Source organism: Amphiura filiformis, unplaced genomic scaffold (genome assembly GCF_039555335.1).
Source record: "Amphiura filiformis unplaced genomic scaffold, Afil_fr2py scaffold_64, whole genome shotgun sequence".
NCBI lineage: Eukaryota > Metazoa > Echinodermata > Ophiuroidea > Amphilepidida > Amphiuridae > Amphiura > Amphiura filiformis.
The window spans coordinates 525679-550981 of NW_027305528.1; the positions used below are offsets into that span (position 1 = coordinate 525679).

Genomic DNA, 25303 nt, shown 5'->3' on the forward strand with positions numbered 1-25303 from the left:
ACGATAACTTGAAATTCACCACAAAAGACAATTTCTTGAAATGTTTTTCCAGTTTGCTGCTTATTTTCTGTATCAGTCAGATTGTGAACATGGTGAATGCAACATGTAGTATTGTAATACATGTATGGGTGGCATAAAGTGTGCACATCAGGCTGGAGGCTGTCACAACTCACAATGTAAGCTAATGTAGGTTGTATGTAGCATACACATTTTGTGTAGCCAGGGCCATATTTACCTTTTTCATGGCCCTGGGCCAGGCTAAAATTTAGGGCACTTGCTATCTGGCTCAATGTGTTACTCCCCACCAATCCCCATCCCATGTAACCTAGATTTGCTTTTGATTATGATCATAGGACTCATAGCAGTGCAGTGAGATTCATGAGTGGGAAGTGAGAGTAGATCTACTCTGACTCTCACTTTCCTGCATGCATTTAGTAGGGATAACCATCAAAATTTCATGTTGACCATATTGCTACAAAAGATTGTTTTCTGAGTAGAACTAATCAACAGAAGTATTTTGGTGGTTAAATGGTCAAAATCGGTCAAAAACTTTTCAATTATGAATTATCAAAGTTTCCCATTCTGACCGGTCATTGGAACAAAATAAAATGACAAGGTCCAAAAATAGCAGTTGGGAGCAAAATTGGCATAAGCATATATTTACCTTTATATATTTCTTTATTTTAACATATTTGCAAACATGAAACAAGCATATTGTGAAAGTATCAAAGGGGTTGATTATGAAATGGCACTTAACTAGTCACTGGCATAACTTATTTTTTCAAACCAAGGCATTGAAATCATGCATTTAGAGGACATTTGCCAAAAATCATCCAAGATAGCCGATATGGCACAAAATCAAAATTGCACTAAGTAGGTGAACTTTTTTTTCACAACCAAGAATTTCAATGTTATTGGGTTTAATATGACCAATTAGTAGGTGTATGTAAACAAAATCTTAAGTTTTGAAGGTCATTGACTCATTCACAACAATAGAGATTATCCTCATCATGCTCATGTGTATTCCTGTAGTATTCCTCATTCAAACCAAAGTAGCACTCAATACATTATGAGTATCTTTGTTCAAACCAATTCAATGCTTGACCTCGGAGTTACCTGCATGACTATCGCGGGCTATTTTGAAACAGTTATGGTTGCACATTCAGGTACTTCTTTTGAAAGTCCTAAACAAGGTATAGCCAGCAGCAAGTTGTAGATATTATAGGCCTAAATATAAGAAAACGTTTAGGGTTAAGATCAGGTGAACAATACATCGAATGAGCACGAAACTTCACATTTATGTTCAGAAAGGTGTCTTCTTAACATGATTTGAAAGGAATATAAAAATTCCAAAGGGAAGCTGGTGATTTAATTTGTAACTCGAGATCTATTTGTTCAATTTTTTAACCTTTTTACAGAGGGTATGATAGAGGTATTACTGGCAACTCTGCCAAATTACAGCTCAGTAGGCCACGTTTTTCACCTGATCTTACTGATTTGAATATTTTGTGCCATTCTTGAGCAGTGCTAAACTCAGCCACTGGCAATTAAGCGCACTGTGGCGATGGACCAATTTTGACTCGCACTTACAGAAAAACAAAATAAGTTATGTTGCTGTAATTTGCAAGATAGTTACAAAATATAATTGGCAGTAACGTCCCCAAATTTTACAGAAAAATATTGAAAAATAAAAGAATGAGATCAATTTAGAAATGTATGTGCAAGCAGTGCACAGTTGAGCTCCCTGCATGTCTATGGGAGTGTTCTAATCAAGTTGATGGTTCATTGGTCATCCCTACATTTAGCCATGTACTGTATGGTACCCGTACGGTTACGGGTCCCGGGACATGAGTACGGGTACGGGTCCCAGTCCATAAGTGCAGGTGCGGGTCCGAAGCCATGAGTACGGTGCAGGTACAGGTCCCAGTCCATGAGTACGCACGAATGCGGGTACAGGTCCCAGTCCATGAGTACGTGCAGTACGGGTCCGAAGTCAAAATAAGGCATGAGTACGGGTACGGGTACGGGGGTATGGGTACGGGTACGGAAATTGGGACTCGAGTACGGGTACGAGTACGGGTACGGGTACTACAAGTCTGCTCTCGTCTCGTCTATGTAATCGCCAATCGCGGAGCCTAAACATGTGGCGCACATATCATGACATCGGGAATTGACGCAAATTTTACGGTAAAAGCAGTCATACCTAGAAAGGATAAAATTCAAATTGAGAAAATATTCTAGGTGGTCATGTGTCTTATGGTGGGACCACAAAATACACCACAAAATACCTGGTGGCGTTACATTTTTCTCTCCCCTTTCTGATTTAACTTGTTGTCACAAAGCTATTCTTGGTCCAATTGCATCAAGTTTTGGCTCATTATACAGCTTGATTATTCTAATTTTCAAATATGTTTCTCAATTTGGAATTCAAATTTGTTTAATTTAATAGTGAAAAATATTAAAATGTTAACGAAGGTAAACCTGGTGGATAAGTGGTAGAGGATAAGTGGTAGAGGAGTATGTACAATCTCTATGGCAAATGCTTTGAAGACATGATATCTTTTTGAATTTTAATTATATCATTGTCAAATTGTGTGCTATACATGAAAATCATACCTCAAATGAAAGCTTGTTTATTCATTATTCATATTCAGCTATTAATTTTTATCTAATCGTGTTTACAAGTATTCACTGAGAACTGCAAGTCGCAAGAACCACAATTTTTTCCTATTCACTTACACACATTTATGCCAAAATTTTCAGTCACAACATGCGTTTTGGCTTTCAATTGTTGTATCTTGAGAATTATACACCCTAAGATAGGAAAAGTATACATTTTTGGAAAGAGTTCTACCCCAGGAATCTAAATATGCAGTTAAAATAAATGTAGGATACACTCTAAAGAAAATATTTTCAAAAATGTAATCGACATTTTGTGCATGAAATTGCGTATATTTTTGCACCCTGTATCACCACTTTGGTCAATCATAACATAGCAAAAGTAAACATTTTAAAAAAGCTCATAGTGTGGCCTGTCACAAAATTAGATTTCATTTGAGGTATTCCATATCAGTAGCAAATGCAATAAATAAATTTACTAGTAAAATTAATTTTTTTCATGATATCACCCTATATATTTTCTTATGCACCCTGTATACCAACTTCAATTTTGCATTGTTGGATTCCTTGGAACATAAGCTTTCCAAAAATGTATAGTTTTGCTGGTGTGAGATACAGTTTTAGATGTATCAATTTTAGTGAAAAGGAAAACAAATGATCAAAATCAGTGCTTGTAACGCGCTTTCCGTAGCAAAGTTACATCTTGTCAAAAAGATTGACTTTGTCAAAAACATTCGGCATTTAAATGCATCGGCCATCAATTGCATGGCGAATAGCGATCCTGACTTTTAGACTACATGTAGGCCTACCCTCGCTATATATTTAAGACTAAACTTTTTGAAAACAAGTGAAATTGGCCATTTTTCTAGGGAGTTTCCATCACAAGAATAGATGACCAGATGAGTGAAAAGTTTCAGAAAATAAAGGGAAATATGGGAATTTTTTCAGAAAAATAGATCACATATTTTGAGAAATTCGCCATCTTGAATAAATGCAGAATTGCTTAAGGGGGTACTACACCCCTGTGGTAAATTTGTGACTATTTTTGCATTCTTCTCAAAAAATAATAACACACTGGTAACAAAAGTTATGTATATTATTGGGGCAAGGAATCCAATTACTACACTGAAATGTCAGTGACTCAAGACAAGCGGTTCAGTATATATGATGGCCGGAAATGAGGTACATCCTAGCGGTACCTTGTTTCTTATCATAAATAACAAACCGCTTGTCTTGGGTCACTATAAAATACATAACTTTTGTTCCCACTGTGTTATTAGTTTTTGAGAAAAATGCAAAAATAGACACAAATTTATCGAGGGGTGTAGTACCCCCTTAACGCAGTAAAAAGATGTCAAACATGCTTGAAAATATATGATTTGCTGCCGTAAATTACCTCATCATGTGCTCGCGCTACACGAAAGTGTGGAGGTGGTATGACCGGTTTTGCATCAAGCTCTTTTACATCAAAAATAGCTATAAAAACATGAATTTTGGAACAAAATAAAGCTTGTCCGACAGAATAAAGGTATGTTTGTATATGTACACAGTTGAAAACAAGTTTAACCTTGTTGAGAATAGATGGTTTAATTTGATAAATTAGCAATTTTAATCTTATGCAGTGTATCCATTATATCAAAACTTGTCGGCTGGTACACCAATACATGTGTCTCATTTCACATAGCTAGGAATAAATACCAGACAAGTGGAGGTCGCTTCAAATCATCCCCACATCACATGGTTTTAATGTTCTATTCCTAAAACCATGTGACTTGGGGATGATTTGAAGTGACCTCCACTACTTGAGATGAGTCTAGTATTTATTCCAAACCATTATGTAAAGAGACACACGTAGCAGCCGACAAGTGCATCGTTTTGATATGGATGTACACATATAGAGGCCCTGCATGCTTTTATTTTATACAAACAAAGGATTTGAACTGGTGTCCTTCACCATGGCACAGTGTAGTAGTCCATTCAATTAAATGTTGTCATCAACCTATTTGATCGTAGTGCATTTGTTATGTGTGTGAGACGAACTGTCGCGGTAGATTGCAATCATGGTTTTGTTTAATGCATTTGAGTAGTCCGCCATAGTTATGGTATGATACCGTGATACGTCATGCATACTATGCACAATTCAACCTCTATAGCTCGGGTGGTCTAAAAGTCAGGATCGCCAATTGCAAAATAAAACAGCATAGTCTCAGATCATCTCATGATAAGGCACTTGAAACTTGTTTCTGAGTTTAGCATCCACCGCCCGTGTTATGTGCCTCGTTAGACTATGCCATAGTCGAATTTGATTAAAAATGTGTTATTATTAGTCATGATGAACCCATTTCGTTGAACTCAAAATTATACTGATGTTTATTAAAATTAAAGTATTCAATAGTAAAATGGTCATAAAGAGTTAAAAATATCAGATGATTAGTGACAATAAAAGTAATTGAATGCAACATCTTGCATAATTATAATGGCTCACTTTAATACTGAACAATTCTGATTTTGGAATTTACCAGTTTATTGATAGCGAACCCCGAAAATCCGACTATGGACTTTGAATTTCAAGCAGAACTTTACCCCGGGACTTTGCTCTCTAAAAGCACACTGTCAAGCATACTTGTTTATCAGTCCATTAACCTCAAGTACTAAGCATGGTATAGTACAAGACGCGCTAGATGTTTGATGAGAAATTAACTTTCGCGTCAACACAAAAGCGCCGCAAATACCACAGACAGTTGTGTACGGTGTAGTTAATGGTTAACGGAGAAGTCTAGTGCCGCGTTTGAGATGTAAAATCTGAAAATAATTCATTATTTTGCAAATTACTACTAAACCAGAAAGAAAATTTGTTCTGCAAAATTTTTAAACCCCTTTTTTTTTTTTTTTTGAACCTTTCAAAAAGTATAAAGCCTTGAGAACTATTTGATGAATCAATCTAAATATTTTAGCATTAAAAATATACAGGTTTTTGACCCTTGCTCTATCCAATTATTTCAATTATACCTTTGGGATACCAGAGTAGACTAGAAATCAACCTAGCCAAAATGTTTTTACCAGATTGTTGATGTTGTAAATAATTTAACTAGGAAAGACTAGTTTTGACAAATTGGTGAAAAAAATTTATATCATAATGTTCTGCATGATTGTTATTTTTGTATTTAATGAGTCAACCCCCCCACCCCAATCCCATTTCCCCTATCCTCAAATGTATACGGAGAGGTTACAAATTGGAGTGAAGAAGACTGGCATGGTATACTTCGGAATACATTTAGTTTGTTTTAAAACTTGAAAAACAAAAAGCAAGATAAATACTTTTATAAATGTTTATATGTGTGTTTGTGACATTATATTGCGACTGGCGATACCCAATTAGAATGAACAAAAGCGCATAAGCATTGGTAAAAGGCCGCTTATAATGAAACCTTGAAAATAATGAATAATGAATATTGAATAATGAAATAGTTGCCTCATTATGAGCTGAAAAAAATGGGACGCTAAACTCAACATCAAGTTTCAAAAGCCTAAAGCACACTGACACACATGAGCAGCTTATAAATAGGGGTAGGTTATAGAGGGGTAAAAAAAGGGTGATGTTTCAGATTCCTTTGAGCTCAAGCTTATTTGATGCAGGATTATCTCCTGAGCCTTTTGACACCTTTTTTATTGAAATCGGCAAAAAAAAAAATGAGAAGGCGCCGTCAAAAAACTTATTCGGACGGGGGGTCTGAGGGGTCTGAAAATTGTCATTTTGCATCAAAAATATTCAATCACAGATAATAACTTTTAGATACGCGGACGCAAATTTATGCAGGTCATTAAAAAAGTATAATGACCGCGTCCGGTGACGTAGCTAGTGTGATTGGTCGCTAGTGGTATTTCCTTGATGGGATATTCGCTTTTTTACAGGGAAAATGACAGATAAAGTTAAAATTGTGTTCTGTTTTCAAATTAAAACAAGAAAATGTGACATAAATAATTTAAAAAAGTCAAAAGTGATGGTTATGAATGACTTTGGTTAATGACTTTGTATCAGTTATTTTTTGGGTATTGTGAAATATCTAAACATTGTGCTTTGGACCTCGGAATATCCCTCGGGCTGCACCCCGAGGGATATTCCTTGGTTGCAAAGCACAATGTTTAGATATTTCACAATACCCTCAAAACAACTGATGCACAGTCATTAACCTCTAATCGGTGATCTTACGGCGATGGGTAAACCTCATGAGATGACACTTAATCTGTGTTGAACCGCATCTGCCTACGGACTCATAGGCTAAATAAAATCAATTTTACAGGAAAGTGCAGAGACTTTCACAAGTTTGTATTATAGATATGACAAATACTTTCCTCAATATCTTCTCACAGTAACATCATTCAAATCATTTTTCTCACCTTATAAACATTGTATCTGCTTTCTTCTTTGTAGGTTTCTTATACGAGTTCAAGAGTTGGTAGAAGATGAAGGTCCTGGGCTGCTACAAGACCATGATGACAAAGGTCATACCCCAGTACATTGGGCTGCGTTGGGAGGCCATACTAACATTATCCGTCTGATGGTGCAATACAAAGTACCCCTTGGTAAGTCTGATGAGGACCAGTATTGGCGCATACATGTGCATTTTTCATTGTGACTAACATCAGAAAATGCTTCTGTTTAAAGGGCATGTAGATGCAGAAATGTTTGAATATTTCATGCCATTATTATTGATTATTAAAATGAACTTGAAACATGATTAAAACAAAATGTCTGCAAATCTGACCCAGTTGAATTGTTTCAAATAAGGTCAGATCAGTGGTAGCGCTAGGCTGCATTTCGGGGGCCCGGATTCACCAAAATACAGTTCGGACCCCCTATGTTTAAATTTTCTGCAAGTTCAGGGGTTTTTACAGACACCCAGTTTTTCAATCTAGCGCTACAGCAGACATACTATTAAGGGGGTTCGAAACGATGTTTCTGGAAAACAGAAACTGAATTTAGAACCATTTGAATAGATTGAATAAGTTAAGCTAAATACACTGAGCAAAATAGTTTTTGTTTGAAGGAAATCGGACATACGGTTGTCAAGATATACATGTTTTTAGTTTCTTTGTATTCTATTGTTTTTGCCAATATATTGATGAAGTTAATGAGGAAAATTGGCATAATGTGCTCATGAATATTCATGTTTGCCAATATTATACCAATATCTTATGAATAAACCTTCACACTATTTTTATTTTATATGATTTTGACATGAAACTTTGCCAATGTGTTTCTATGGCCTAAAACATTAACATGTGATTTTCCATTCTAATTTGCATATTTGCATAATTAATTAGCATTATACTTAAAGCTAATTAATTATGCAAATATGCAAATTAGATGGGCGGAAAATCACATGTTAAAGGTTTAGGTCATAGAGACACATTGGCAAAGTTTCAGGTCAAAATTTTAAAGGTAAAAGTAGTATGAAGGTTTATTCATAAAATATTGGGAAAATATTGGCAAATATTAATATTATGAGCACATTTTGCCAATTTTCCTCATTAACTTCATCAATATATTGGCAAAAACAATAGAATACAAAGAATCTTTCAACAGCAATATCTCAAAAACCGTTTGTCCGATTTAGCTCAAATTTTGGAATTAAGATTATTTTGCATATCTCTCTGCAACAAGTCTATTTTAATCTCAATCAGAGCAACTTGATTTTGCCTTTCGTACCACCTTAATGCTGCATTTGTGCAACTCTGACTCAGCAAACTCTATTACGGACCCCCTATTTTTTAATTTTCTGCAAGTTCCAGAGTGTTTTGTTCCAGCGCTACCCCTGGATCAGATCAATAGCTTGAACAAGCGTTTGTTTCAGTGTATGTTCATGTACCTCATTAAAGCCATAATGTACAATCTTATAATATGAAATTAGTTAATTTTTTTCACACCTGATTTTTTTTTTTTTATTTCTAATGTTTACACATGTCCCAACAAATGGAATTGGCCAAATTTGTTGTGTTTGTAGGACAACAGAGCAATTCTGACATAAAGTCATGTCCGCCATAGAACTCCATGTTAAACGACCAAAATAGCCAGTGGGGTTTCTTTCACTTAAAAGGTAATACACTATTTTAAAGTGTTGCGATTTGGTAGTTCACAACATCTTGCGAATGGTAGTGAGCTTTGGCAAAATTGCATTGCTCATTTCCTTGCGAAAGCGTGTAGAAGAATTCAAATATCACAGAAATATTTTGTAGGCCCTGTGGTTCTTGAGTTATGTTGTAAAGAGGGCTGAAACAACAACACTTTTGTAAAATGTACATAACTTATTTACAACGATAAATTAAGCAAGTTTTCAAAGTATATGATTTGTATAATGAACTTTTGCAAAACATCAAAGTGTTATTTTTCAATAATATATTGATTTAGACAATAAAAATCAATTTTTTTGGCTGCTTCGACCAACAATACCGCATCTACCCTTAACCTTGTTATTTAAGCTTAAATGGACAGAGACCCTTCCCAGCAGTTATTACTTCAGCATTTTGGGAAAAGAATAATAAAATAATTTGATGGAAATTGTATATTAATATATTGCCTAATGTTGTACTTTCATAAACAGATCAGCAGAGTAAAAATGATCTTGGTCCGAGACCAATCCATTGGGCTTGCGTTAATGGTCATATAGCAGTAGTAGATATTCTCCTACAAGCTGGTGTTCCTATTGATACTGTAGACAATAAGGTAAGTTGATATCCATACACCCCCTGTGGGAGACTAGACTTTAATCTCACACACAGGGGGTGTAGATTACATATGGAGGCCCCCATTCAGATAACCCCATTTGAAATTCACACTCTCTGTGTGAAAGACTTAAGTTTCAACCAAGGTGTATTGAAACCCATCCACCCATCTTTTGACGGGCATTTTGGAATAGACCGATCATACAACAATATCCACATGTGTAGTCTTATTCTTTTGTTTTTAGTTAACCAAGGCCAAACAAAATTAATTGTTTGTTTTGGAGCTATTTAATCTGGAAAATGTAATCATATAAAATTATTACAATAATTGGCACCATAGAAATGCCAGTGATATTTTTAATGGATGGAAACTTGTAAAATGAAGGAAAGATTAAAACCCTTAACAAAAGCCCTCTTGACAAAGACAAAACATTATACATACTGGTACATGTAGCATCATTGGCATTAATTAGGATTATTATTATATGATTATAAGCAACAACATTTTTAAAATTATTATAAATATCTTTCTCCTCTTACAGGGTTGTTCACCACTGATTATTGCCTGTCAGTATGGTCAAACAATGCTATCTGGGTACCTAATGGGGAAGGGGGCAAGACTGCAACTGACTGATAGGGAGGGGGACAATGCGTTACACTGGGCAGCATTCAAAGGTATGTATACAACAGAGTATCCTGAGTGGTAATAGAGTATCATATATGTGACCATCCACCACGAAGTGGTAGTAAAGTCGGCTCTGGATCATTTTCAGTTTATTGCGGATTTTGAATGAATGCACTTTTAGCTTCAAAATGACACCTCAACCAGCTTCATCGGACATCTGGAAGTGAACTTATGGTTCATCAAAGGTCAAATTCCTTATATACTTTACATAGAAATCCATATACTGTTTTGATTGTATCTCAAAACGACCAGTTTGTGGTGGATGGGCACATATGTGAGTGGACACTACGAATGAGCCGTAAACTCTGCAAATTGTATTCTGAGTTACAGTGTAAAATGTGTGTGAAGGTCGTATTCATAGGTATCACAATTCCGTGCGACAAGTATCTCATCACTGTTTAAACCAATCAATAATCCTATTGCCGAAGAAGATAATAAGCTTCTATTCTACCTATTTCTATAGAATCCTTAAAAAGTTCTTTTCTTTGTTTGCTTTGGCTAAATCCTGTTCAAGTGGTGGATAACAAAGCATTGTATTTTGTCTAGGTATGTATAACCAACAATTAACAACGAGAAGACATTCTTGTTGACTTGGGGATGATTTGAAATGACCAGAAATGTGGAAAAAGAGACACATGTAGAACAGAAAAAAGGTACAATTTTGTTGAAGGAACAGAGTTCAACAAACCATAACCCCGCTTCTGGATATCGTTTGAAGTCAAATGATATACCATTTTAAAGCTAATATGATATATATTTTCTAAACATGAAATAAAACAAAATTGACCAGGGGCCGACTTTACGGCTGATTTGTCTTGTCCAGTCACTATGTGACCGGTTCTGTCAAAATCAGGTGGAACCGGGCATCTACAATGTTACCGGTTATGGAGTTTGTATGTGGTAGACTTTGTACTTTATATTTGGAGGGGTACGAAAAGTGTGTGAATGCCTAAATATGAGAGATTTGTGCGTTAAAGTAAACCTTGTCACCAATGCCATTAGTGCATCCGCATTGTTTTAGTGAGTCCCAGACACAGATAGGAAACAACTAAGGCTAACCCTGCTCTCTTAGTACACATTACTTGCTTTAAATAGGAGAAGATTGCGCAACTGAATGGTATTATTATTATGTGAATTATTTTTTTGTTCTTTCCAAGGAAAATGTGAGTTGACCAGGTTACTTATATACTCTGGCTTTAACCCAAGACAGAAAGACAATTTTGGACAGGTATGTATTTCAGTCATGTGTACAGTGTACAGGGGGGGGGGTGGGGGGGGTGCCAGGGTGTGCAGATGTGTGTGTGTGAAAAACTCCCATGATTCGAATGTTTGTGTGTGAAACTCCAAACTTGGGGGTCATACAAGAGGGTAGGTGTGTATGCATTTGTTTTATGTATGTCATAGGACTTAAATTTGTTTTAATTTGATTTGATTTATTGATAATCCAGGCACATATCACATATAGAATATTAATTACCCCCGAAAATAAAATGAAGTAATTGGCAAAACAATTTGCAAGCCCACCAATTTTCCGAGGACTTAACACCCACCATGCAAGAACCTTACAAGTGTCCTCAGAACAAAGAAGTAGCCTGTAGTATAACATACTGTATTGGGTATACATTTCTAAATTGTAAGTGTAGTACTCAAGTCCTACCCCCGACCCACACACCACTGTTGTTGTTGCTTTTTTTTTTTGGGGGGAGGGGGTTTCAAGGACAGTGTTGGACAGACAACACAATTATTATTCCAACTCATTCCAAGAACTGATAATTATAGATTGGTGTGTTGGGCTGGCACAAGTGCCTGCTTAGAATTACCCTAGAACTAACCAGCCTAACGGCTTGCCCTACATGTGGGTCAGTGATATTATTGACAGTAGGTGACTGATTAATCAAAGTAGCGTAATTTGAGTACTAAATCAATCATTAAACTGTACAGATAACATTTTATCTGTTAAGCAAACGCCTAGATGTGTAATGTTCCTACTTATCTACTATTAAGTCAATATTTGTCAACCCACAGATGCAACATCCATGCACAAGTTATCTGTTTGATGCTCAATTAGGTACTTGCACCTTATAAATTTAATTCTATGATATGGTGAATTTTTCAACTGATTTGAATTTTGAATGAAGATTTGTATCTTATGCTTTTATGTGAATTTTGTATTTAAATTTTTAAATAATAATAATAATAATAATTTTGAATAAAATGGATTTTAGGCAGGATTATTTTTTGGATGACTGTGTTTGACTGTAGGTTAAGAGTCCTGTGGACGGCATGACCTTAATCTTCCACACAGGGAGTGTGACTTTCAAATGGCTACAGAAATTAGGTAATCACCATTAATTGCACAAGTAGAACTCATGTAATATGTTTAGTAAGAAAGTTTATTGTAGTGAAAAGCAGATTTCATGGATGAACAAAATTCCTCTTTAACCCTATATTTGTGGAATGGAGTTGGGCCTTTCTTCCATGAAAACCATGATTAAGTGTACGTGGAAGACTATTTAGAGAGTTGATTTTGGCTCATATTTTTGTAAAAAAATGGAATTGGGCCCTTCTTCCACTCAGGTATTCAATTCCATTTGAAATCTACACCCCTGTGTGGGAGATTAAGTTCATGTCTTCCACAGGGGTTGTATGGATTTCAACTGGAATAGCACATTGCCAGCTTATACCCAATTGTGTTCCAATCTTTCTCGTCTTATTTTTGTGCAGACACCCCTACATTTAGCGTGTATCAGTGGTGATCTTAACACAGTACGGATGTTATGTGAACAAGATGGTGTGGAGGTAGACACAGAGGATAACAACCATAAAACGCCATGTTTGCTGGCTAAAGGTCGTAACCATAACGATATCGTAGGCTATCTGGATCGGATGTTGAATAGGAGGAGAAGTCTCATCCCACATCTAGATTTCAAGTATGTCATTTGTTATTTGTTTTATCATACTTATAATATTTATTATGATTTTCTGATTCAAATAATGTACTCAAGGATGAAAAATTCCCTGATTTGAAAAATGGCAAAAACACATGGCAAAAAAGTGATAAATTTTTCACTTTTTTTCATCATGAACCTAATTGTTAATTAGGTCGCAAAAATAATATCCTGAGTGTAATAAGGCCAGGTGTGGTAATTATAAGTAAAACATCATATAAATTAAAGGCATGGATTATCATCGCCCATAGTGCACTTATCTGAAATGTGTTTATCAAATTCAGAACGTTTTTGATTTTAAGGGGTTACTTACTACACCCCTGTGGTAAATTTTTTTAAAATTTTTCTCAAAAACTAAAAAGACACATAACCAAAGTTATGTATATTATTGGGGCAAGGAATCTAATTACTACACTGAAATTTCAGTGACTCAAGACAAGCGGTTCAGTATACATGATAGGAAAGGTACATCCTAGCGGTACCTCATTTCTTATCATAAACAACGAACCGCTTGTCTTGGGTCACTGAAATTCCATTGTAGTAATTGGATTCCATGCCCCTATAATATACATAACTTTTGTTACCAGTGTGTTATTAGTTTTTGAGAAAAGTGCAAAAATAGTCACAAAAAGTCACAGCAGGGTGTAGTACCCCCTTAAGGACTGGATGATGAGACATAAAATATGATTCATTAAAAGTTGTATGTAACTGTTTATGAGCTTTCTGTATTACTGTGTTAATATCTGACTGACTATATATGAGTTTTTGCCGCTTTTTGCCATTGTTGCTAGTTTAAACCAGGCAAAAACTGGCAAAAACATGTTTTGCCAGGCAGAAAAAACTGGGTTTTTAAAGTATGGTGTTAATTAAAAGCTAACATTAGCGCAAAAAGTTTGAAAATGACGTTAAACGGCTTTTCTATCTGAATTTGTGAAAACTGTTTTAATTCAATTTTATTTTACAATATTGTTTGTTACAGGACAATAGTATTTGGCCCACCAGGAAATAGCAAAGCACCGTTTTTATTTCTGCTCTTCAATGTCATCTTATTTGGTTATCCTATGTATATATTTAAGGTAAGAAAACGTTATATAAGATATAGTTGTATTTTGTAATAATAGTAAAGAAGAAGTGGAGTTCTGATTGGCTAATTGTCATCATAATATCCGTACCTCATTTGGCGAACAAGCTGTATAGCTACATGAAGGCTTAGAGAGATAACACAATCTCAGATTTCTCGCCATGAATTTAACTTTTTAGTGATTTTCTCACATTTAAAAGATTCATTTCTACCACGAAAATCTATTTCTGTGGTGAATTGTTGCAGAATTCGACAATCATTGCAACTAAAAAAGCTTAAGTTTGACCTGATTTTCCAACCTGAATTTACAAAAACAGTCCCATTTTCTGGCACATCCAAGCAACAACACAAGTAATATTCTTTATTTCCTGCTCAAACCTTTCAGTATATTGACCTTTTATTAAGCTGATTTAAGGCCAATATTTGTGTATTTTTGATGACAGTCCGGTCGCCTATTTGTTTTGGTTATGGAGTCAAAAAAAAAATACTGCCCTCAATTTTTTTTTCTTTTTTTGATTTTCGTCAATTTTGGGTCATAAATCTAGCCTTTTCTCACATTTTGCAGTTGCCATCTCGCATTTTTGGTCAAAAAATTGTGACCTAGTTTTTTAGACGATGATCGGGACAAGCGGTCAGCAAGTGCAATAAGTTTTTGCAAGATAGTGTAGTACAGAAGAACCAACAGTCCAAATTTTGTCTGATAGCAAATCATTATTGTTCTTTCACATGTTTACTTTGTATTGCAGTGTTTCCCACTGACGTATCCTTTGATTCCCGGTCTCCATATTGTATTTATATTACTCAATGTTATGATGTGGTTTAATTTGCACCGTGCCTATGTGAGAGATCCTGGATTCCTACCCAAAAACACAGACGACTACGACAGAGCTATACGGCAGGTAAGCAGCAACATTTATCTTGTTATAGTAATATATACTTAGTTCTCTGGGTTGATAGGATGAACAAATCTTTATCTTTACCCCGGATACGAACTGCCGACCTTGGTATTACTAGCACAACGCTCTAGCCAATTGAGCCACAGAAGCACCCTGGAGAAAAGTGGAAGATTTAAGATTGCAAGATAGCGTAGTACAGAAGAACCAACAGTCAAATTTTGAAATCTTGTGGCTCAAGATTCATTCTAACCTAATACCTATAGATTTAAATATTTCGCTTTTCTCCTGTGTGCCTCTGTGGCTTAATTGGTTAAAGAGCGTCATGCTAGTAAAAGGAAGGTCGCCAATTTGAATCCGGCCAGATTTTTTTTCAACATTTATGTGCGCTGGCTGCTCTGGGTAAATATTAAGATTTGTTCATTTATCTTGTTAGAATAAGATATGGGATTGAAATGGGCTATCCTATTTACAGTCCACACTACCCCTGTGGAAAATTTAGCTAAAGTCTTCCAGGGGAGTATAAGTTTTGAATATAATAGACTATTATACTAAAATGCAGTAAACCTTTGACGAGCGCGTATTGTAAGGATACATCGCGTATTTACTGCGTTGCACGCACTTGTCTCTGATTGGCTGCTGAGGCGATCTGTTATTGCCGAGTGGAAATTTATGAATGAACTGTGCGCCGTACGCGTTGTTAGCGCCGAATTTGCAACATCACGGTAGTCGCGCTCATCAAAGGTTTGCTGCATTTTAGTATAGGTAACTTCCAATTGAAATACTCACTCCAGTTGTAGAAGATATAGGTAAAGTCATAATACAGAGGAGTATGGGTTTCAAAATGAGTAACTCTGACCAATTACATTTCAAAAACATACTCCCCTTTGGAAGGTATTTCCAAAATCTTCCACAGGGGTAGTGTGGATTTCAAATGGAATAGCCCAAACTCTTTGTTCTCATTTTATCCGTAGATAGCAACCCACCATAGAGTTGATTGATTAGGACACTTTAATTAAATCCTGAGTCTCAAAGCTTGTGAGAAATTGAAAACTTAAAGGAGTATTTTGTGATCCTAGCATCCTCTTTTGATGACATTTATCAGTAGATATGCACGAAAAAAGCTTATTCCCAAAATTTCAGTTGATTCCAATTTTGCGTTTGCAAGTTAAGCATGATTATGTGTATTGCACTGCTCCATAGGCAATGTGTTGCAATTGCATTCTGGTGTACCAGAACGTAATTCAAATTTGACAATATTTTTACTAAACAAATTCATCTGCAAGAAATTTTTTGTACATAAACATTATGTAGCCAGAGGTTTCCAGTAGTATAAGAACTTTTTTGAGAAAAGTGTGTGTGTGGGGGGAATGATGCTGTGGATCACGAAATGCCTTTTTAATGCAAATGGTTATATTTATTCATTTTTTTTTTGGTCAGTACAGGCTTTGGGACAAGCATTTTGTGCAGAAAGTGTCCAATGTCTGTTGCAAATGTTGGAAAAGTAGACAAATAAAGTCAACAGCTACAAAATGATTGTTCTCAGTGTTTGAACCCTTCAAAACTTGCTGAAAACTTGAAATCAAATAGGAATTTTGAGTTTTAATTTTCGCCTTTTGTAGAAAAAAAATGAAAAAGACAAAAAAATTGAATTTCAAGCTTTGAGACTCGGGATTTAATTAAGACGGCCTTATGTCAATGATGTTGCAGTGAAACATTGAGAACCAAATACGACTCTAAATATGTTGCTCCATTTCTCTGTTCTCATACTTTCATTCAATTACTTGTTTGATTTACTTTCACATTTTGCTGCTTGGAAAGTAGAAACTTGCTCAGGGGCGTCGCTAGACCAATATGATTCGGGGGGCATGTTTTGATTTGGGCATGTTTTGCCGACGGAAATATGATTCGGGCATGTTTTGCCGATGGAAATCAATTTTTCCTCCCCTTCCTCAACAGCCAAAAATTTTTTCGATGATTTTTTACTCATGAGTAACTACTATCACATTAACAATAGCTATATTAAGTATCTTACGTAACAACAGCACAATTTTGTAACACATTAATATTTTAGATGACTCTTGCAATTTGCCGACAATCACACATAGCTTTCACATGGTTTTGCCGACAACGGTCAATTTTGCCGACAAAATTGTGTATTGTGGGGTGTCACACCCCCATACCCCCCCCTCTAGTGACGGCCCTGAACTTGCTTTGCTGATTCAGTTTTGTTACACATGCTGCATTGTGAAGCCACTAAGAACCAAACAACTCAGATTATACTGCTCTTTGTCTCTGTTCTCATGTTATCGCTCTCTATTATTTGTTCTTAAGGTTGCACATTTTGACGAATGGAAGCAAGGTAGAAACCCACTGAGTCGGTTATGTCACACATGCCGTATTGTGAAGCCGCTAAGAACCAAACATTGTAGAACGTGTAACCGATGTGTTAGGCATTTTGATCATCATTGTCCGTATATTTACAATTGTGTAGGCTACAAAAACAGGTAAGCTTAATTGTGTCACGATCTGGTTCATGGGGGCCAAAGGTGGCAAATTTGAAATTGAGATAAAGGCAAAAATAGAGGGTTCAGATCAGAAAGCCGTAACTCACTATGACCAGCGCTCACAAAATGAGCATAAACTTGGATCCTTGCTTTTTCTTCAAAAATCAATATTTCCTCCACAATGTCTTTTGTTTTCTATTGAATTTTGTCATGATTAATGGACTGTATTTGCTATAGTGCCCTGGCGACTTTATGCTCATTTTCATCAGCAGGTGATTGTGAGGTGAGGCTTTCTGGCTCACAACCCTCAAATTATGGAGTAAAAACTCAATAAACTACATAAGAAAATACACATCACACAACATCAGGACATTAGAACCAAGTATGGTTTCACTATATGATAGCCTAATGTTTATAAGGTAATAATTATAGTAATTCATTTGTCAAAAATGCCTCCTATGGCCCCATAATTCTCGCTATTACGCAATAAGAGGCGCCGCCAGCGGTTTGCGATGTAATCGTGATGTATCATGGGAAAAGGTCGACATCAAGTCCGCGCATCTGAATATTACCATGCTATTACATAGGAACATGTGACAATATTTTTTAGTTTGTCAAAATAAAAGGTGTTACACGCGAATCGATACTCAATAATACTTAATAATGTGATTTGAAATGTGCACAATTAATTTTTTCTCTATCGATTTGCGTGTAATACCGTTATATTGACAAACTAAAAAATATTGTCACGTGTTCCTATGTAATAGCATGGTAATATTCAGATTATTGCTGGACTTGATGTCGACCTTTTCCCATGATACATCACGATTTTCCCATGATACATCACGATTACATCGCAAACCGCTGGCGGCGCCTTATTGCGAATAGCGAGAATTAAATCTGGTCACAATTAGTTTAAAATTTTGTGTAAGACAACCTATTCCAAGGTGCAAACATTGAACAATTAATAATTAACACACAACTTATTATAAAACCACAAACAGTCACATGGAAGTCAATTGTCATAGCAATCTTAAACAGATGAGTCTTTTGTCAAATGCAAAGTAGTCTTTTTAATTCTGTATTCGATTATACGTATACCGTAAGCATATGTGCTTACTGTCAAGCGCTTTGGAAAACCTGAAATTGTACCAAAGTCTGGCACTTTATCAACTGAGCTAATGGGGTTGAGCCAAACAAATGCAGGTTTACTTGTTCGTCTATGTGTATCAATGATTTGCTCAAAACCCTTTACACTTTTGTGGATGGGGCTCTTCATGTTTGTATGTTTTAAAAGTGCTCCATAGTAAGCACATATGCTAACTATCGAGTTTTTACGGTATATAACTTGGAATGTGAATTACCTGCATCACTGGTAGTGTTCAGTCAGTATAATGTATCATTTCTTGTCCAATTTCAGAGGTTTCTTCTTGGGTTTCACCACATCATTAGCTCTGATGGCACTCATCACTGTTTACTTTGCTAGTCTCCTACTCAAAATAGATGGCTGGAATTGGCTCTATATCATAGGCTTAATAGAAGTAGGCTTCTTTGGTATGGTGGCTACCTTCCTCAGTCTAACAGCTGTAAGTACTTGTTATTAGTCCAAACAAATCATCGTCTACATCACATACTGTCGTATCTCAAAAGGCTGCCTTTTGTGAGTTTTATTATCAATTTTGTATTGCATATTGTTATTTTGTATTTCAGCATGCTTCTTTCTTTTATGAATGGAAATGAGATTGTAATATTGTGATTCCTCAAACTTAATAATATATTAAGTTAATTTTACAGTGTATCTCATCACAATTATCTTGAAAATTATACAAAAATCACACAAGGCAGCCTTTAGAGATACGACAATATGTGAAGCAGACGACGAAATGTATGTTTCAAAGCTACTGTGTGTATTTGTTTTGCAGTGCATATCTGTCTCTGAAAAATTGGCCAATTTAATTTTTTACCAATTTTTTTATACAAATTTTTGGTAAAAATATGTTTTAAAGCTTAGAAGAATTAAATTAAGTAATAATAAGACTTTAAATTACTGAAAATATCTCAACATTTGTTTAAGAATGTAAATTTTGAAAGTTGCGAGCATCTCAACGTTTCTCTAGCTTATTTTCACTGAGTTTGAATTGGGGGAGGGGAAAGACGAATCAAGTGCACAACATGATGGTACAGGCAGGGCTCGACCTTGCAACCCTCCATTTGCGAGTAAGAGCACGTACCACTACACCACCGCGCCTGTACCGCTGCGCCACTGTGCCAACGCTTAATTTTGGAAGCAAATTATGCTCTCAAGTGTGTAATATTATAACTTGGAATATATCATATATTAATCTTGATTTGTTCCTTTCTCAATACAGTGGTGGAGTGCATTTATGAACATCAATACCAATGAAAGAATGAATTTCAAGCGTTATACGTACCTTCAAGATGCCAGCGGTCATTTCTTCAATCCGTACCACCGAGGCTACATTAATAACATCAAAGAATTCTTCAATATGAAACCAACTCTACAGGATGAAGAAGTGGAACAAGCAGTCGTCTACACGGTCTGATTTTGAGGCACATTTTATCTTTTCTTTAGGTGTACTGTTCTATATGATTTGTACTCTTGGCGGCGACTCAGTGTGCATTTTAATTGGGTGCAGCTTCAAATCTGGAGCATTCGCTCAAGCGGTGGCCTACATATGCGCATTATTTAAGACGTTGCATCGATGTGTGTGTGGAACAGCTGCCTCAACGTGTGGATTTCACTGGCTCAATGAGAGTAAATATGCTATGATTTTGCAGCATTATGGCAAAAAATATAAATATTTTGGTTTCTGGGAACTTGCCCATTCCTTAAAGAATGTTACAAAGATAATGTTATGCTATTTTGAAGGGGAAATAAAATTTGTTAGGTTTGTCCTAGTCTTAGGCCTAAAGAAAAAATTGTTTGATTTGGCGTAACATAAAAAACAATTATGGTAGGAAGGTAGGGATTTTTTTTCTTTACCAAAAAAAAAAGTCAGGGTTGGGCCTACTTTTAGGTTCGGCCTGGTTACGCCAATCAAACAATTTTTTTAGGCATTATGTCAGACTGATAGGATGTTGCTAGAAGCCTCAGATTTTATTTCCCCCTTGATTCAATTATATTGTTTTTAAAAATTGCAAAAAATTTTTCTTTATAGTAATATTTTCCCTTCTTTCCGTCCCAATTTTACACTACCTATTCCAGGAAACAAGTTATTATTTATTGTTGTGGCCTATTTGTCAAAGAGTGTTTAGTTATATTAGACCTATTTCCAACAGGCAAGATTAGAATATTTGAACAAAAAGCTTGAACAATTTGCCTGTTTGGCTGGGCTAAATCAACACAGCAACATGTAATGATGGTAGATGTGTCATTTAGGACAGACCATCACGATACGTTAATTAGGGTCAGGGATTATGGTTATTAGGGTTAGGGTTAGTAACCTCTGATTAACATATCATGATGGACTGTCTTAAATGAGACATTTACCGTAATGATCAGTGCTCTGTAAAGCCATAATGTATACAATGCATGATCTTTTTAAATGAATTTGGTTGATTTTTTTTTTTCAAACCTGATTTTTGGCATAAAACAAATTGGAATCGGCCAAATTCAGTGTGCTTGTAGGACAGGGGTTATCTGCTTGTGGGCCACAGAGAGGTAAAATCATTTCAAAGATTTATGTTTGAGTGCCAAATACAAATTGGTTTGCTATGTTTACAGCACATTTCAGAGCTCTTTGCCAAGCACAATATGATGTCGATGTGTAGCTAAACTCCTTCTCACAAGGTAATAGGCATAACAATAGACACAGTTCAGAGGTTAATCCATCTCCTTTGTTGAAGTCACATGGGTTGCTTGCCGATTGATGATCTGATCATATAACACCGCTGTTTCATAGCTGAACACACAGCAACAAAGTCATTGACCAACAGGCTAACAAAACAACCCGTTGGCTCAAAGAGGCCATCTGGATTAGAAGCAGAGGTAACACCACCATGAACAAGAACCAGGGGGCGTACAGACTTGATCGAATCTAAGATCAGATCATCAATTGGCAAGCAACCCATGTGACGTCATCAAGATCAGTCACAAAGATAGCCAATAACAACTAGAAACACCACCACTCACCAAACCAGAGTGAACAAGATTCCTGATAGGAATCGAAATATTTGTAGTGAGTACCTAATTTTACTTATTTGGATCTGCCCTGAGAACATTTGCTTACCAATACTATAATTGTATTTATTTCCATTTTGAAATGTAGGCTTAGAAAGTAATTCAAAATCATGGTGTATAAAGGATTAGATGTATCGAAAGATGGTGCAATTTGCACTCAACATGTTTTGAAGCATATTTTGTTTCTGTCGTTAAGATGGTGCTGAAAAAGATAAAAGTCAGAACTTTTTTAATTTTGAAGAAAAATTGAAAAGAAAAGAGGGTTCAAATTTGAAATAAAAAAGTATGAAATAGAGGTTAGTTTTACCCAATATGGCGATTTATAATGTCCATAATAAAATAATGATAGAAGTAAATTAATCTAATGTATTTCTGTTTACTTTTAGGAAATGCTGGCATAGATATAATCATTTTTTGTAAAAGTAATTTTTGTAATTTTGAAAACAGTAGAAAATGGGTTCAAGCATGCATCAGTTACGTAATCACCCTAATTATTTCAGATTATTTCCTATAATTTGTATCATTGTCGTTTGTTCTTGGGCAAAGATTGATGAATGATTATGTTTAAATGCATGCTTGAACCATATTTTGTACTTTGTTCTCAAAATGACAAAAAAAAATGCTTTGGCTTAGCATAGTACATGTAGGCCGACGAGATGGCAAATTGGAAAGAATGGAAATCAAAGAACTGGAATGGAGAAGGCAGATTTTGCAGTGCATTTGCATGTCACAAATATGGAGTGGTAAATAGAGTAGGTCCTGTCATCCTTATATTTTGTGTGCACATTGATTGGTGTAATAGGATATTGTTACTGACCAAAGTAAGCTCTGAAAATGACACATAAAATTGAAATAAAAAAAAAAGGAATTTTGATTTTGCTTGACGAACAACTCGTTTTACTTGATTGCATCCCATTATATGTGCATCCATATCAAAACGATGCACTTGTCGGCTGCTACATGTGTCTCATCTGTGACTTAGACACAATGACTTACGGGTAATGCGTTGGCATGTGTGATGTGAACAGATGAAAGGTCAAGGGTTATCTAGGGTCATTTTACAAATTGAATACCTGAGTGGAAGAAGGGCCCAACTCCATCAACACTTTTTTTGAGATATTAACAAAAAACACAATATTTGGACAAGTTTTAAGAGACAGACTGTTTTTATCTTCAGGGGACCTTTAGTGCTGGTGCTGAACATACATTATAACATACATATGAGATGATATATGTGCAACGGTACAAGTCTTTTAAAGTATGATAAACTCATTTTTGCCAAATGGAGTTGGGCCCTTCTTCCACTCAGGTATTCAATTTAAAAGCTTCACTGTCTACAAAAGTTGATGAAGATTGATGGTACTTGCAAGGAATGATCCTTTGTTGAGGGGCAATGTAGGGTGGTATCATGGAGTCTGGGATCAAAGGTCATTTTAGGGCTCAAGTGATGAGGTCATTGTGGATTTACGACACTAATGAAAGACAGATAAAAAGAATTTATCGCGTCTGATGTCACTGTCAATTACGACCCTTGATTGGTTTACACACTACATAGGTTAATAGCGCGTAAAAGGAAGGCCGATTTATCTGGTGCCGATCGGAGAAAAGGAATAGCAGAAAATGGCGAAAAATTACGTACTTTTACAAGGCAAAAAGCAACTTTTCTAGGCATTGTTGACATGGTGCCTTCGCGAAAGAAAGTTTCCTACTATAAAGACAGACCTAACTTTTGAGATGGTTTGTATGTTTGAAGGTGCAAAATTAACAATATAAGGCGCCCGGTTATACCGCCGCGTTCAGCAAGTCATCATCATGATACTTGTAAACAAACTGTGCTCGAGTTTGATTGACAGATGACGTCAGACACGATAAATTCTTTTTATCTTTGTCTTTCATTATAAAAGTTAACCCTTAGATGCAATGCATGTGTGATGTCAATGGATATGAGGTTAAAGGTCATTTAGAGTCATATGCTGCCATTTAGTATGTTCATTCATCACAAATTTGCCTTTTCTGGTCTCATAATCTGGCAGAGACAAGTTTTTTGCACCACATAATTTACTGATCTACATATGAGACACGATCTACTCCACGGGGGCCAAAGGAGGCATTTTTGACAATTGAGTTACTAGAATTATTATCTTGTAGTAACATTAGGCTATCATATACTGAAAACACCAAAGGTCTAGCATATTTGGTTATCAAGTTATGAGGTTTTGTGATGTGTATTTTCTTATGTATTTTATTGTTTTTTACTATATATTTGCCTTTATCTCAGTTTCAAAATTTGCCGCCTTTGACCCCCCGTGGATCAGATCATGTCACATATTTATTTTATATTTTAGTACCACCATTCATTTGTGTCTTCCCATAATTGATTTTTTTTTAAATTGTGCAAGCCTGCATGTTTGGTCTGTGACTGAGAATTGCTTTTTTTTTTTTTTTTATGATTGTCATGTTATAAATGAATATTTGCAATGACTTTATTTCAAATTCCAACTACAGCACTATGTCGTTAATTTATTAAAGAGGAAACATTTTGTTTGCTATTTATATTTATTTAGTTACTTTGCTACTGTGTACCAGCATACAATTGTATCAGTGTGCTTTCTTTAAAAGATGATGCATATATGTCATCGATAAAAAGAATAAATGTTAGCATCGATATAAGCGCCTTTGAATTAGTTCCAAGCGCTTTATATTAAATTCAACTGCCACTGGGATGTATGACATCATTTGGCCGGCTTCCATCAACAATGACAATCCCAGCCCTAACAGCTCCCCATTATACACCTGGGTTTAGTAGTGGGACAAGCAAGATAAAGTGTCTTGCTCAAGGACATGACACGGTGAACAAGGGTTTGAACCAGGCGATCTTGAGGCAAACGCCCTAACCGTATTAGGCCACCGTGCTCCCATTATACTGATTATTGCATTTGTAGTATATATGTGACATGATCAAGGGGAATGAGTCACATGTTGGCCCTGTTTGAAAATGAGTTATACACATGTTTCTAAAGAGGACATTTGGAGCTTTCTGAAACTGAAAACCCCATGTTGATACGACTTTTCTTTCTGAAGTTACACCAATTTATCAATCGCTGAAAACAATATAAAACAAAAGAATTTTAACACTTTCTTTGCCAATATCTCAAAATCAATATTAGCGACATCCGACTCATTTCCCTTGATCGTGTCACATATCTCAAAATAGTTTTGAAAAGAATTGTGCTGGTTCAGAGCATCTTCAGCAAAACAGGTTCTTCAATAAGTGCTGCACTATTCAGAATCATCTTTGCTCATTGTTTTATGATAGTCATTTTGGCTGCTCCCTGCAACTGCTGAGGCGCATCATATTGTGTATCGATCAAATTGAATTAAAATTGATTTTATCTTGTTTGCAATTCAATGAATTGAAATTAATTTCAGGAACCACAATTTGAATTAGAATCTGAATTTTTATTTCATGCAACAGAGAATTGAATTACAATCTAAAATTTGATTTTGAATTGAATTCAAATTGTTTTGACCTTATTGTGTTGCACTGAATTGTAATAGAATAAAAAACCTATAGCTAACCAAGAATTGAATTGGAATTGGATTAAGAATTTATACGTATAATGGAATCGGAATCAAATCAATTAAT

At 35.6% G+C, this 25303-nt stretch overlaps 1 protein-coding gene across 1 annotated transcript in view; it reads left to right on the top strand.

The window, feature by feature from the left end:
* The window catches only part of LOC140144577 (uncharacterized), a 30368-nt gene extending 6288 nt beyond the window's left edge, over nt 1–24080 (top strand). The window contains exons 2-11 of the mRNA XM_072166397.1: nt 7052–7203; nt 9222–9343; nt 9885–10017; nt 11185–11255; nt 12752–12957; nt 13955–14051; nt 14803–14955; nt 17284–17456; nt 18877–19042; nt 19826–24080. Of these exons, the coding sequence (XP_072022498.1) occupies nt 7052–7203; nt 9222–9343; nt 9885–10017; nt 11185–11255; nt 12752–12957; nt 13955–14051; nt 14803–14955; nt 17284–17456; nt 18877–19042; nt 19826–20020 (1468 nt within the window). The 3' untranslated portion in view covers nt 20021–24080. The remainder of the gene's footprint in view (nt 1–7051; nt 7204–9221; nt 9344–9884; nt 10018–11184; nt 11256–12751; nt 12958–13954; nt 14052–14802; nt 14956–17283; nt 17457–18876; nt 19043–19825) is intronic.
* The last annotated feature ends 1223 nt before the right edge of the window (nt 24081–25303 follow it).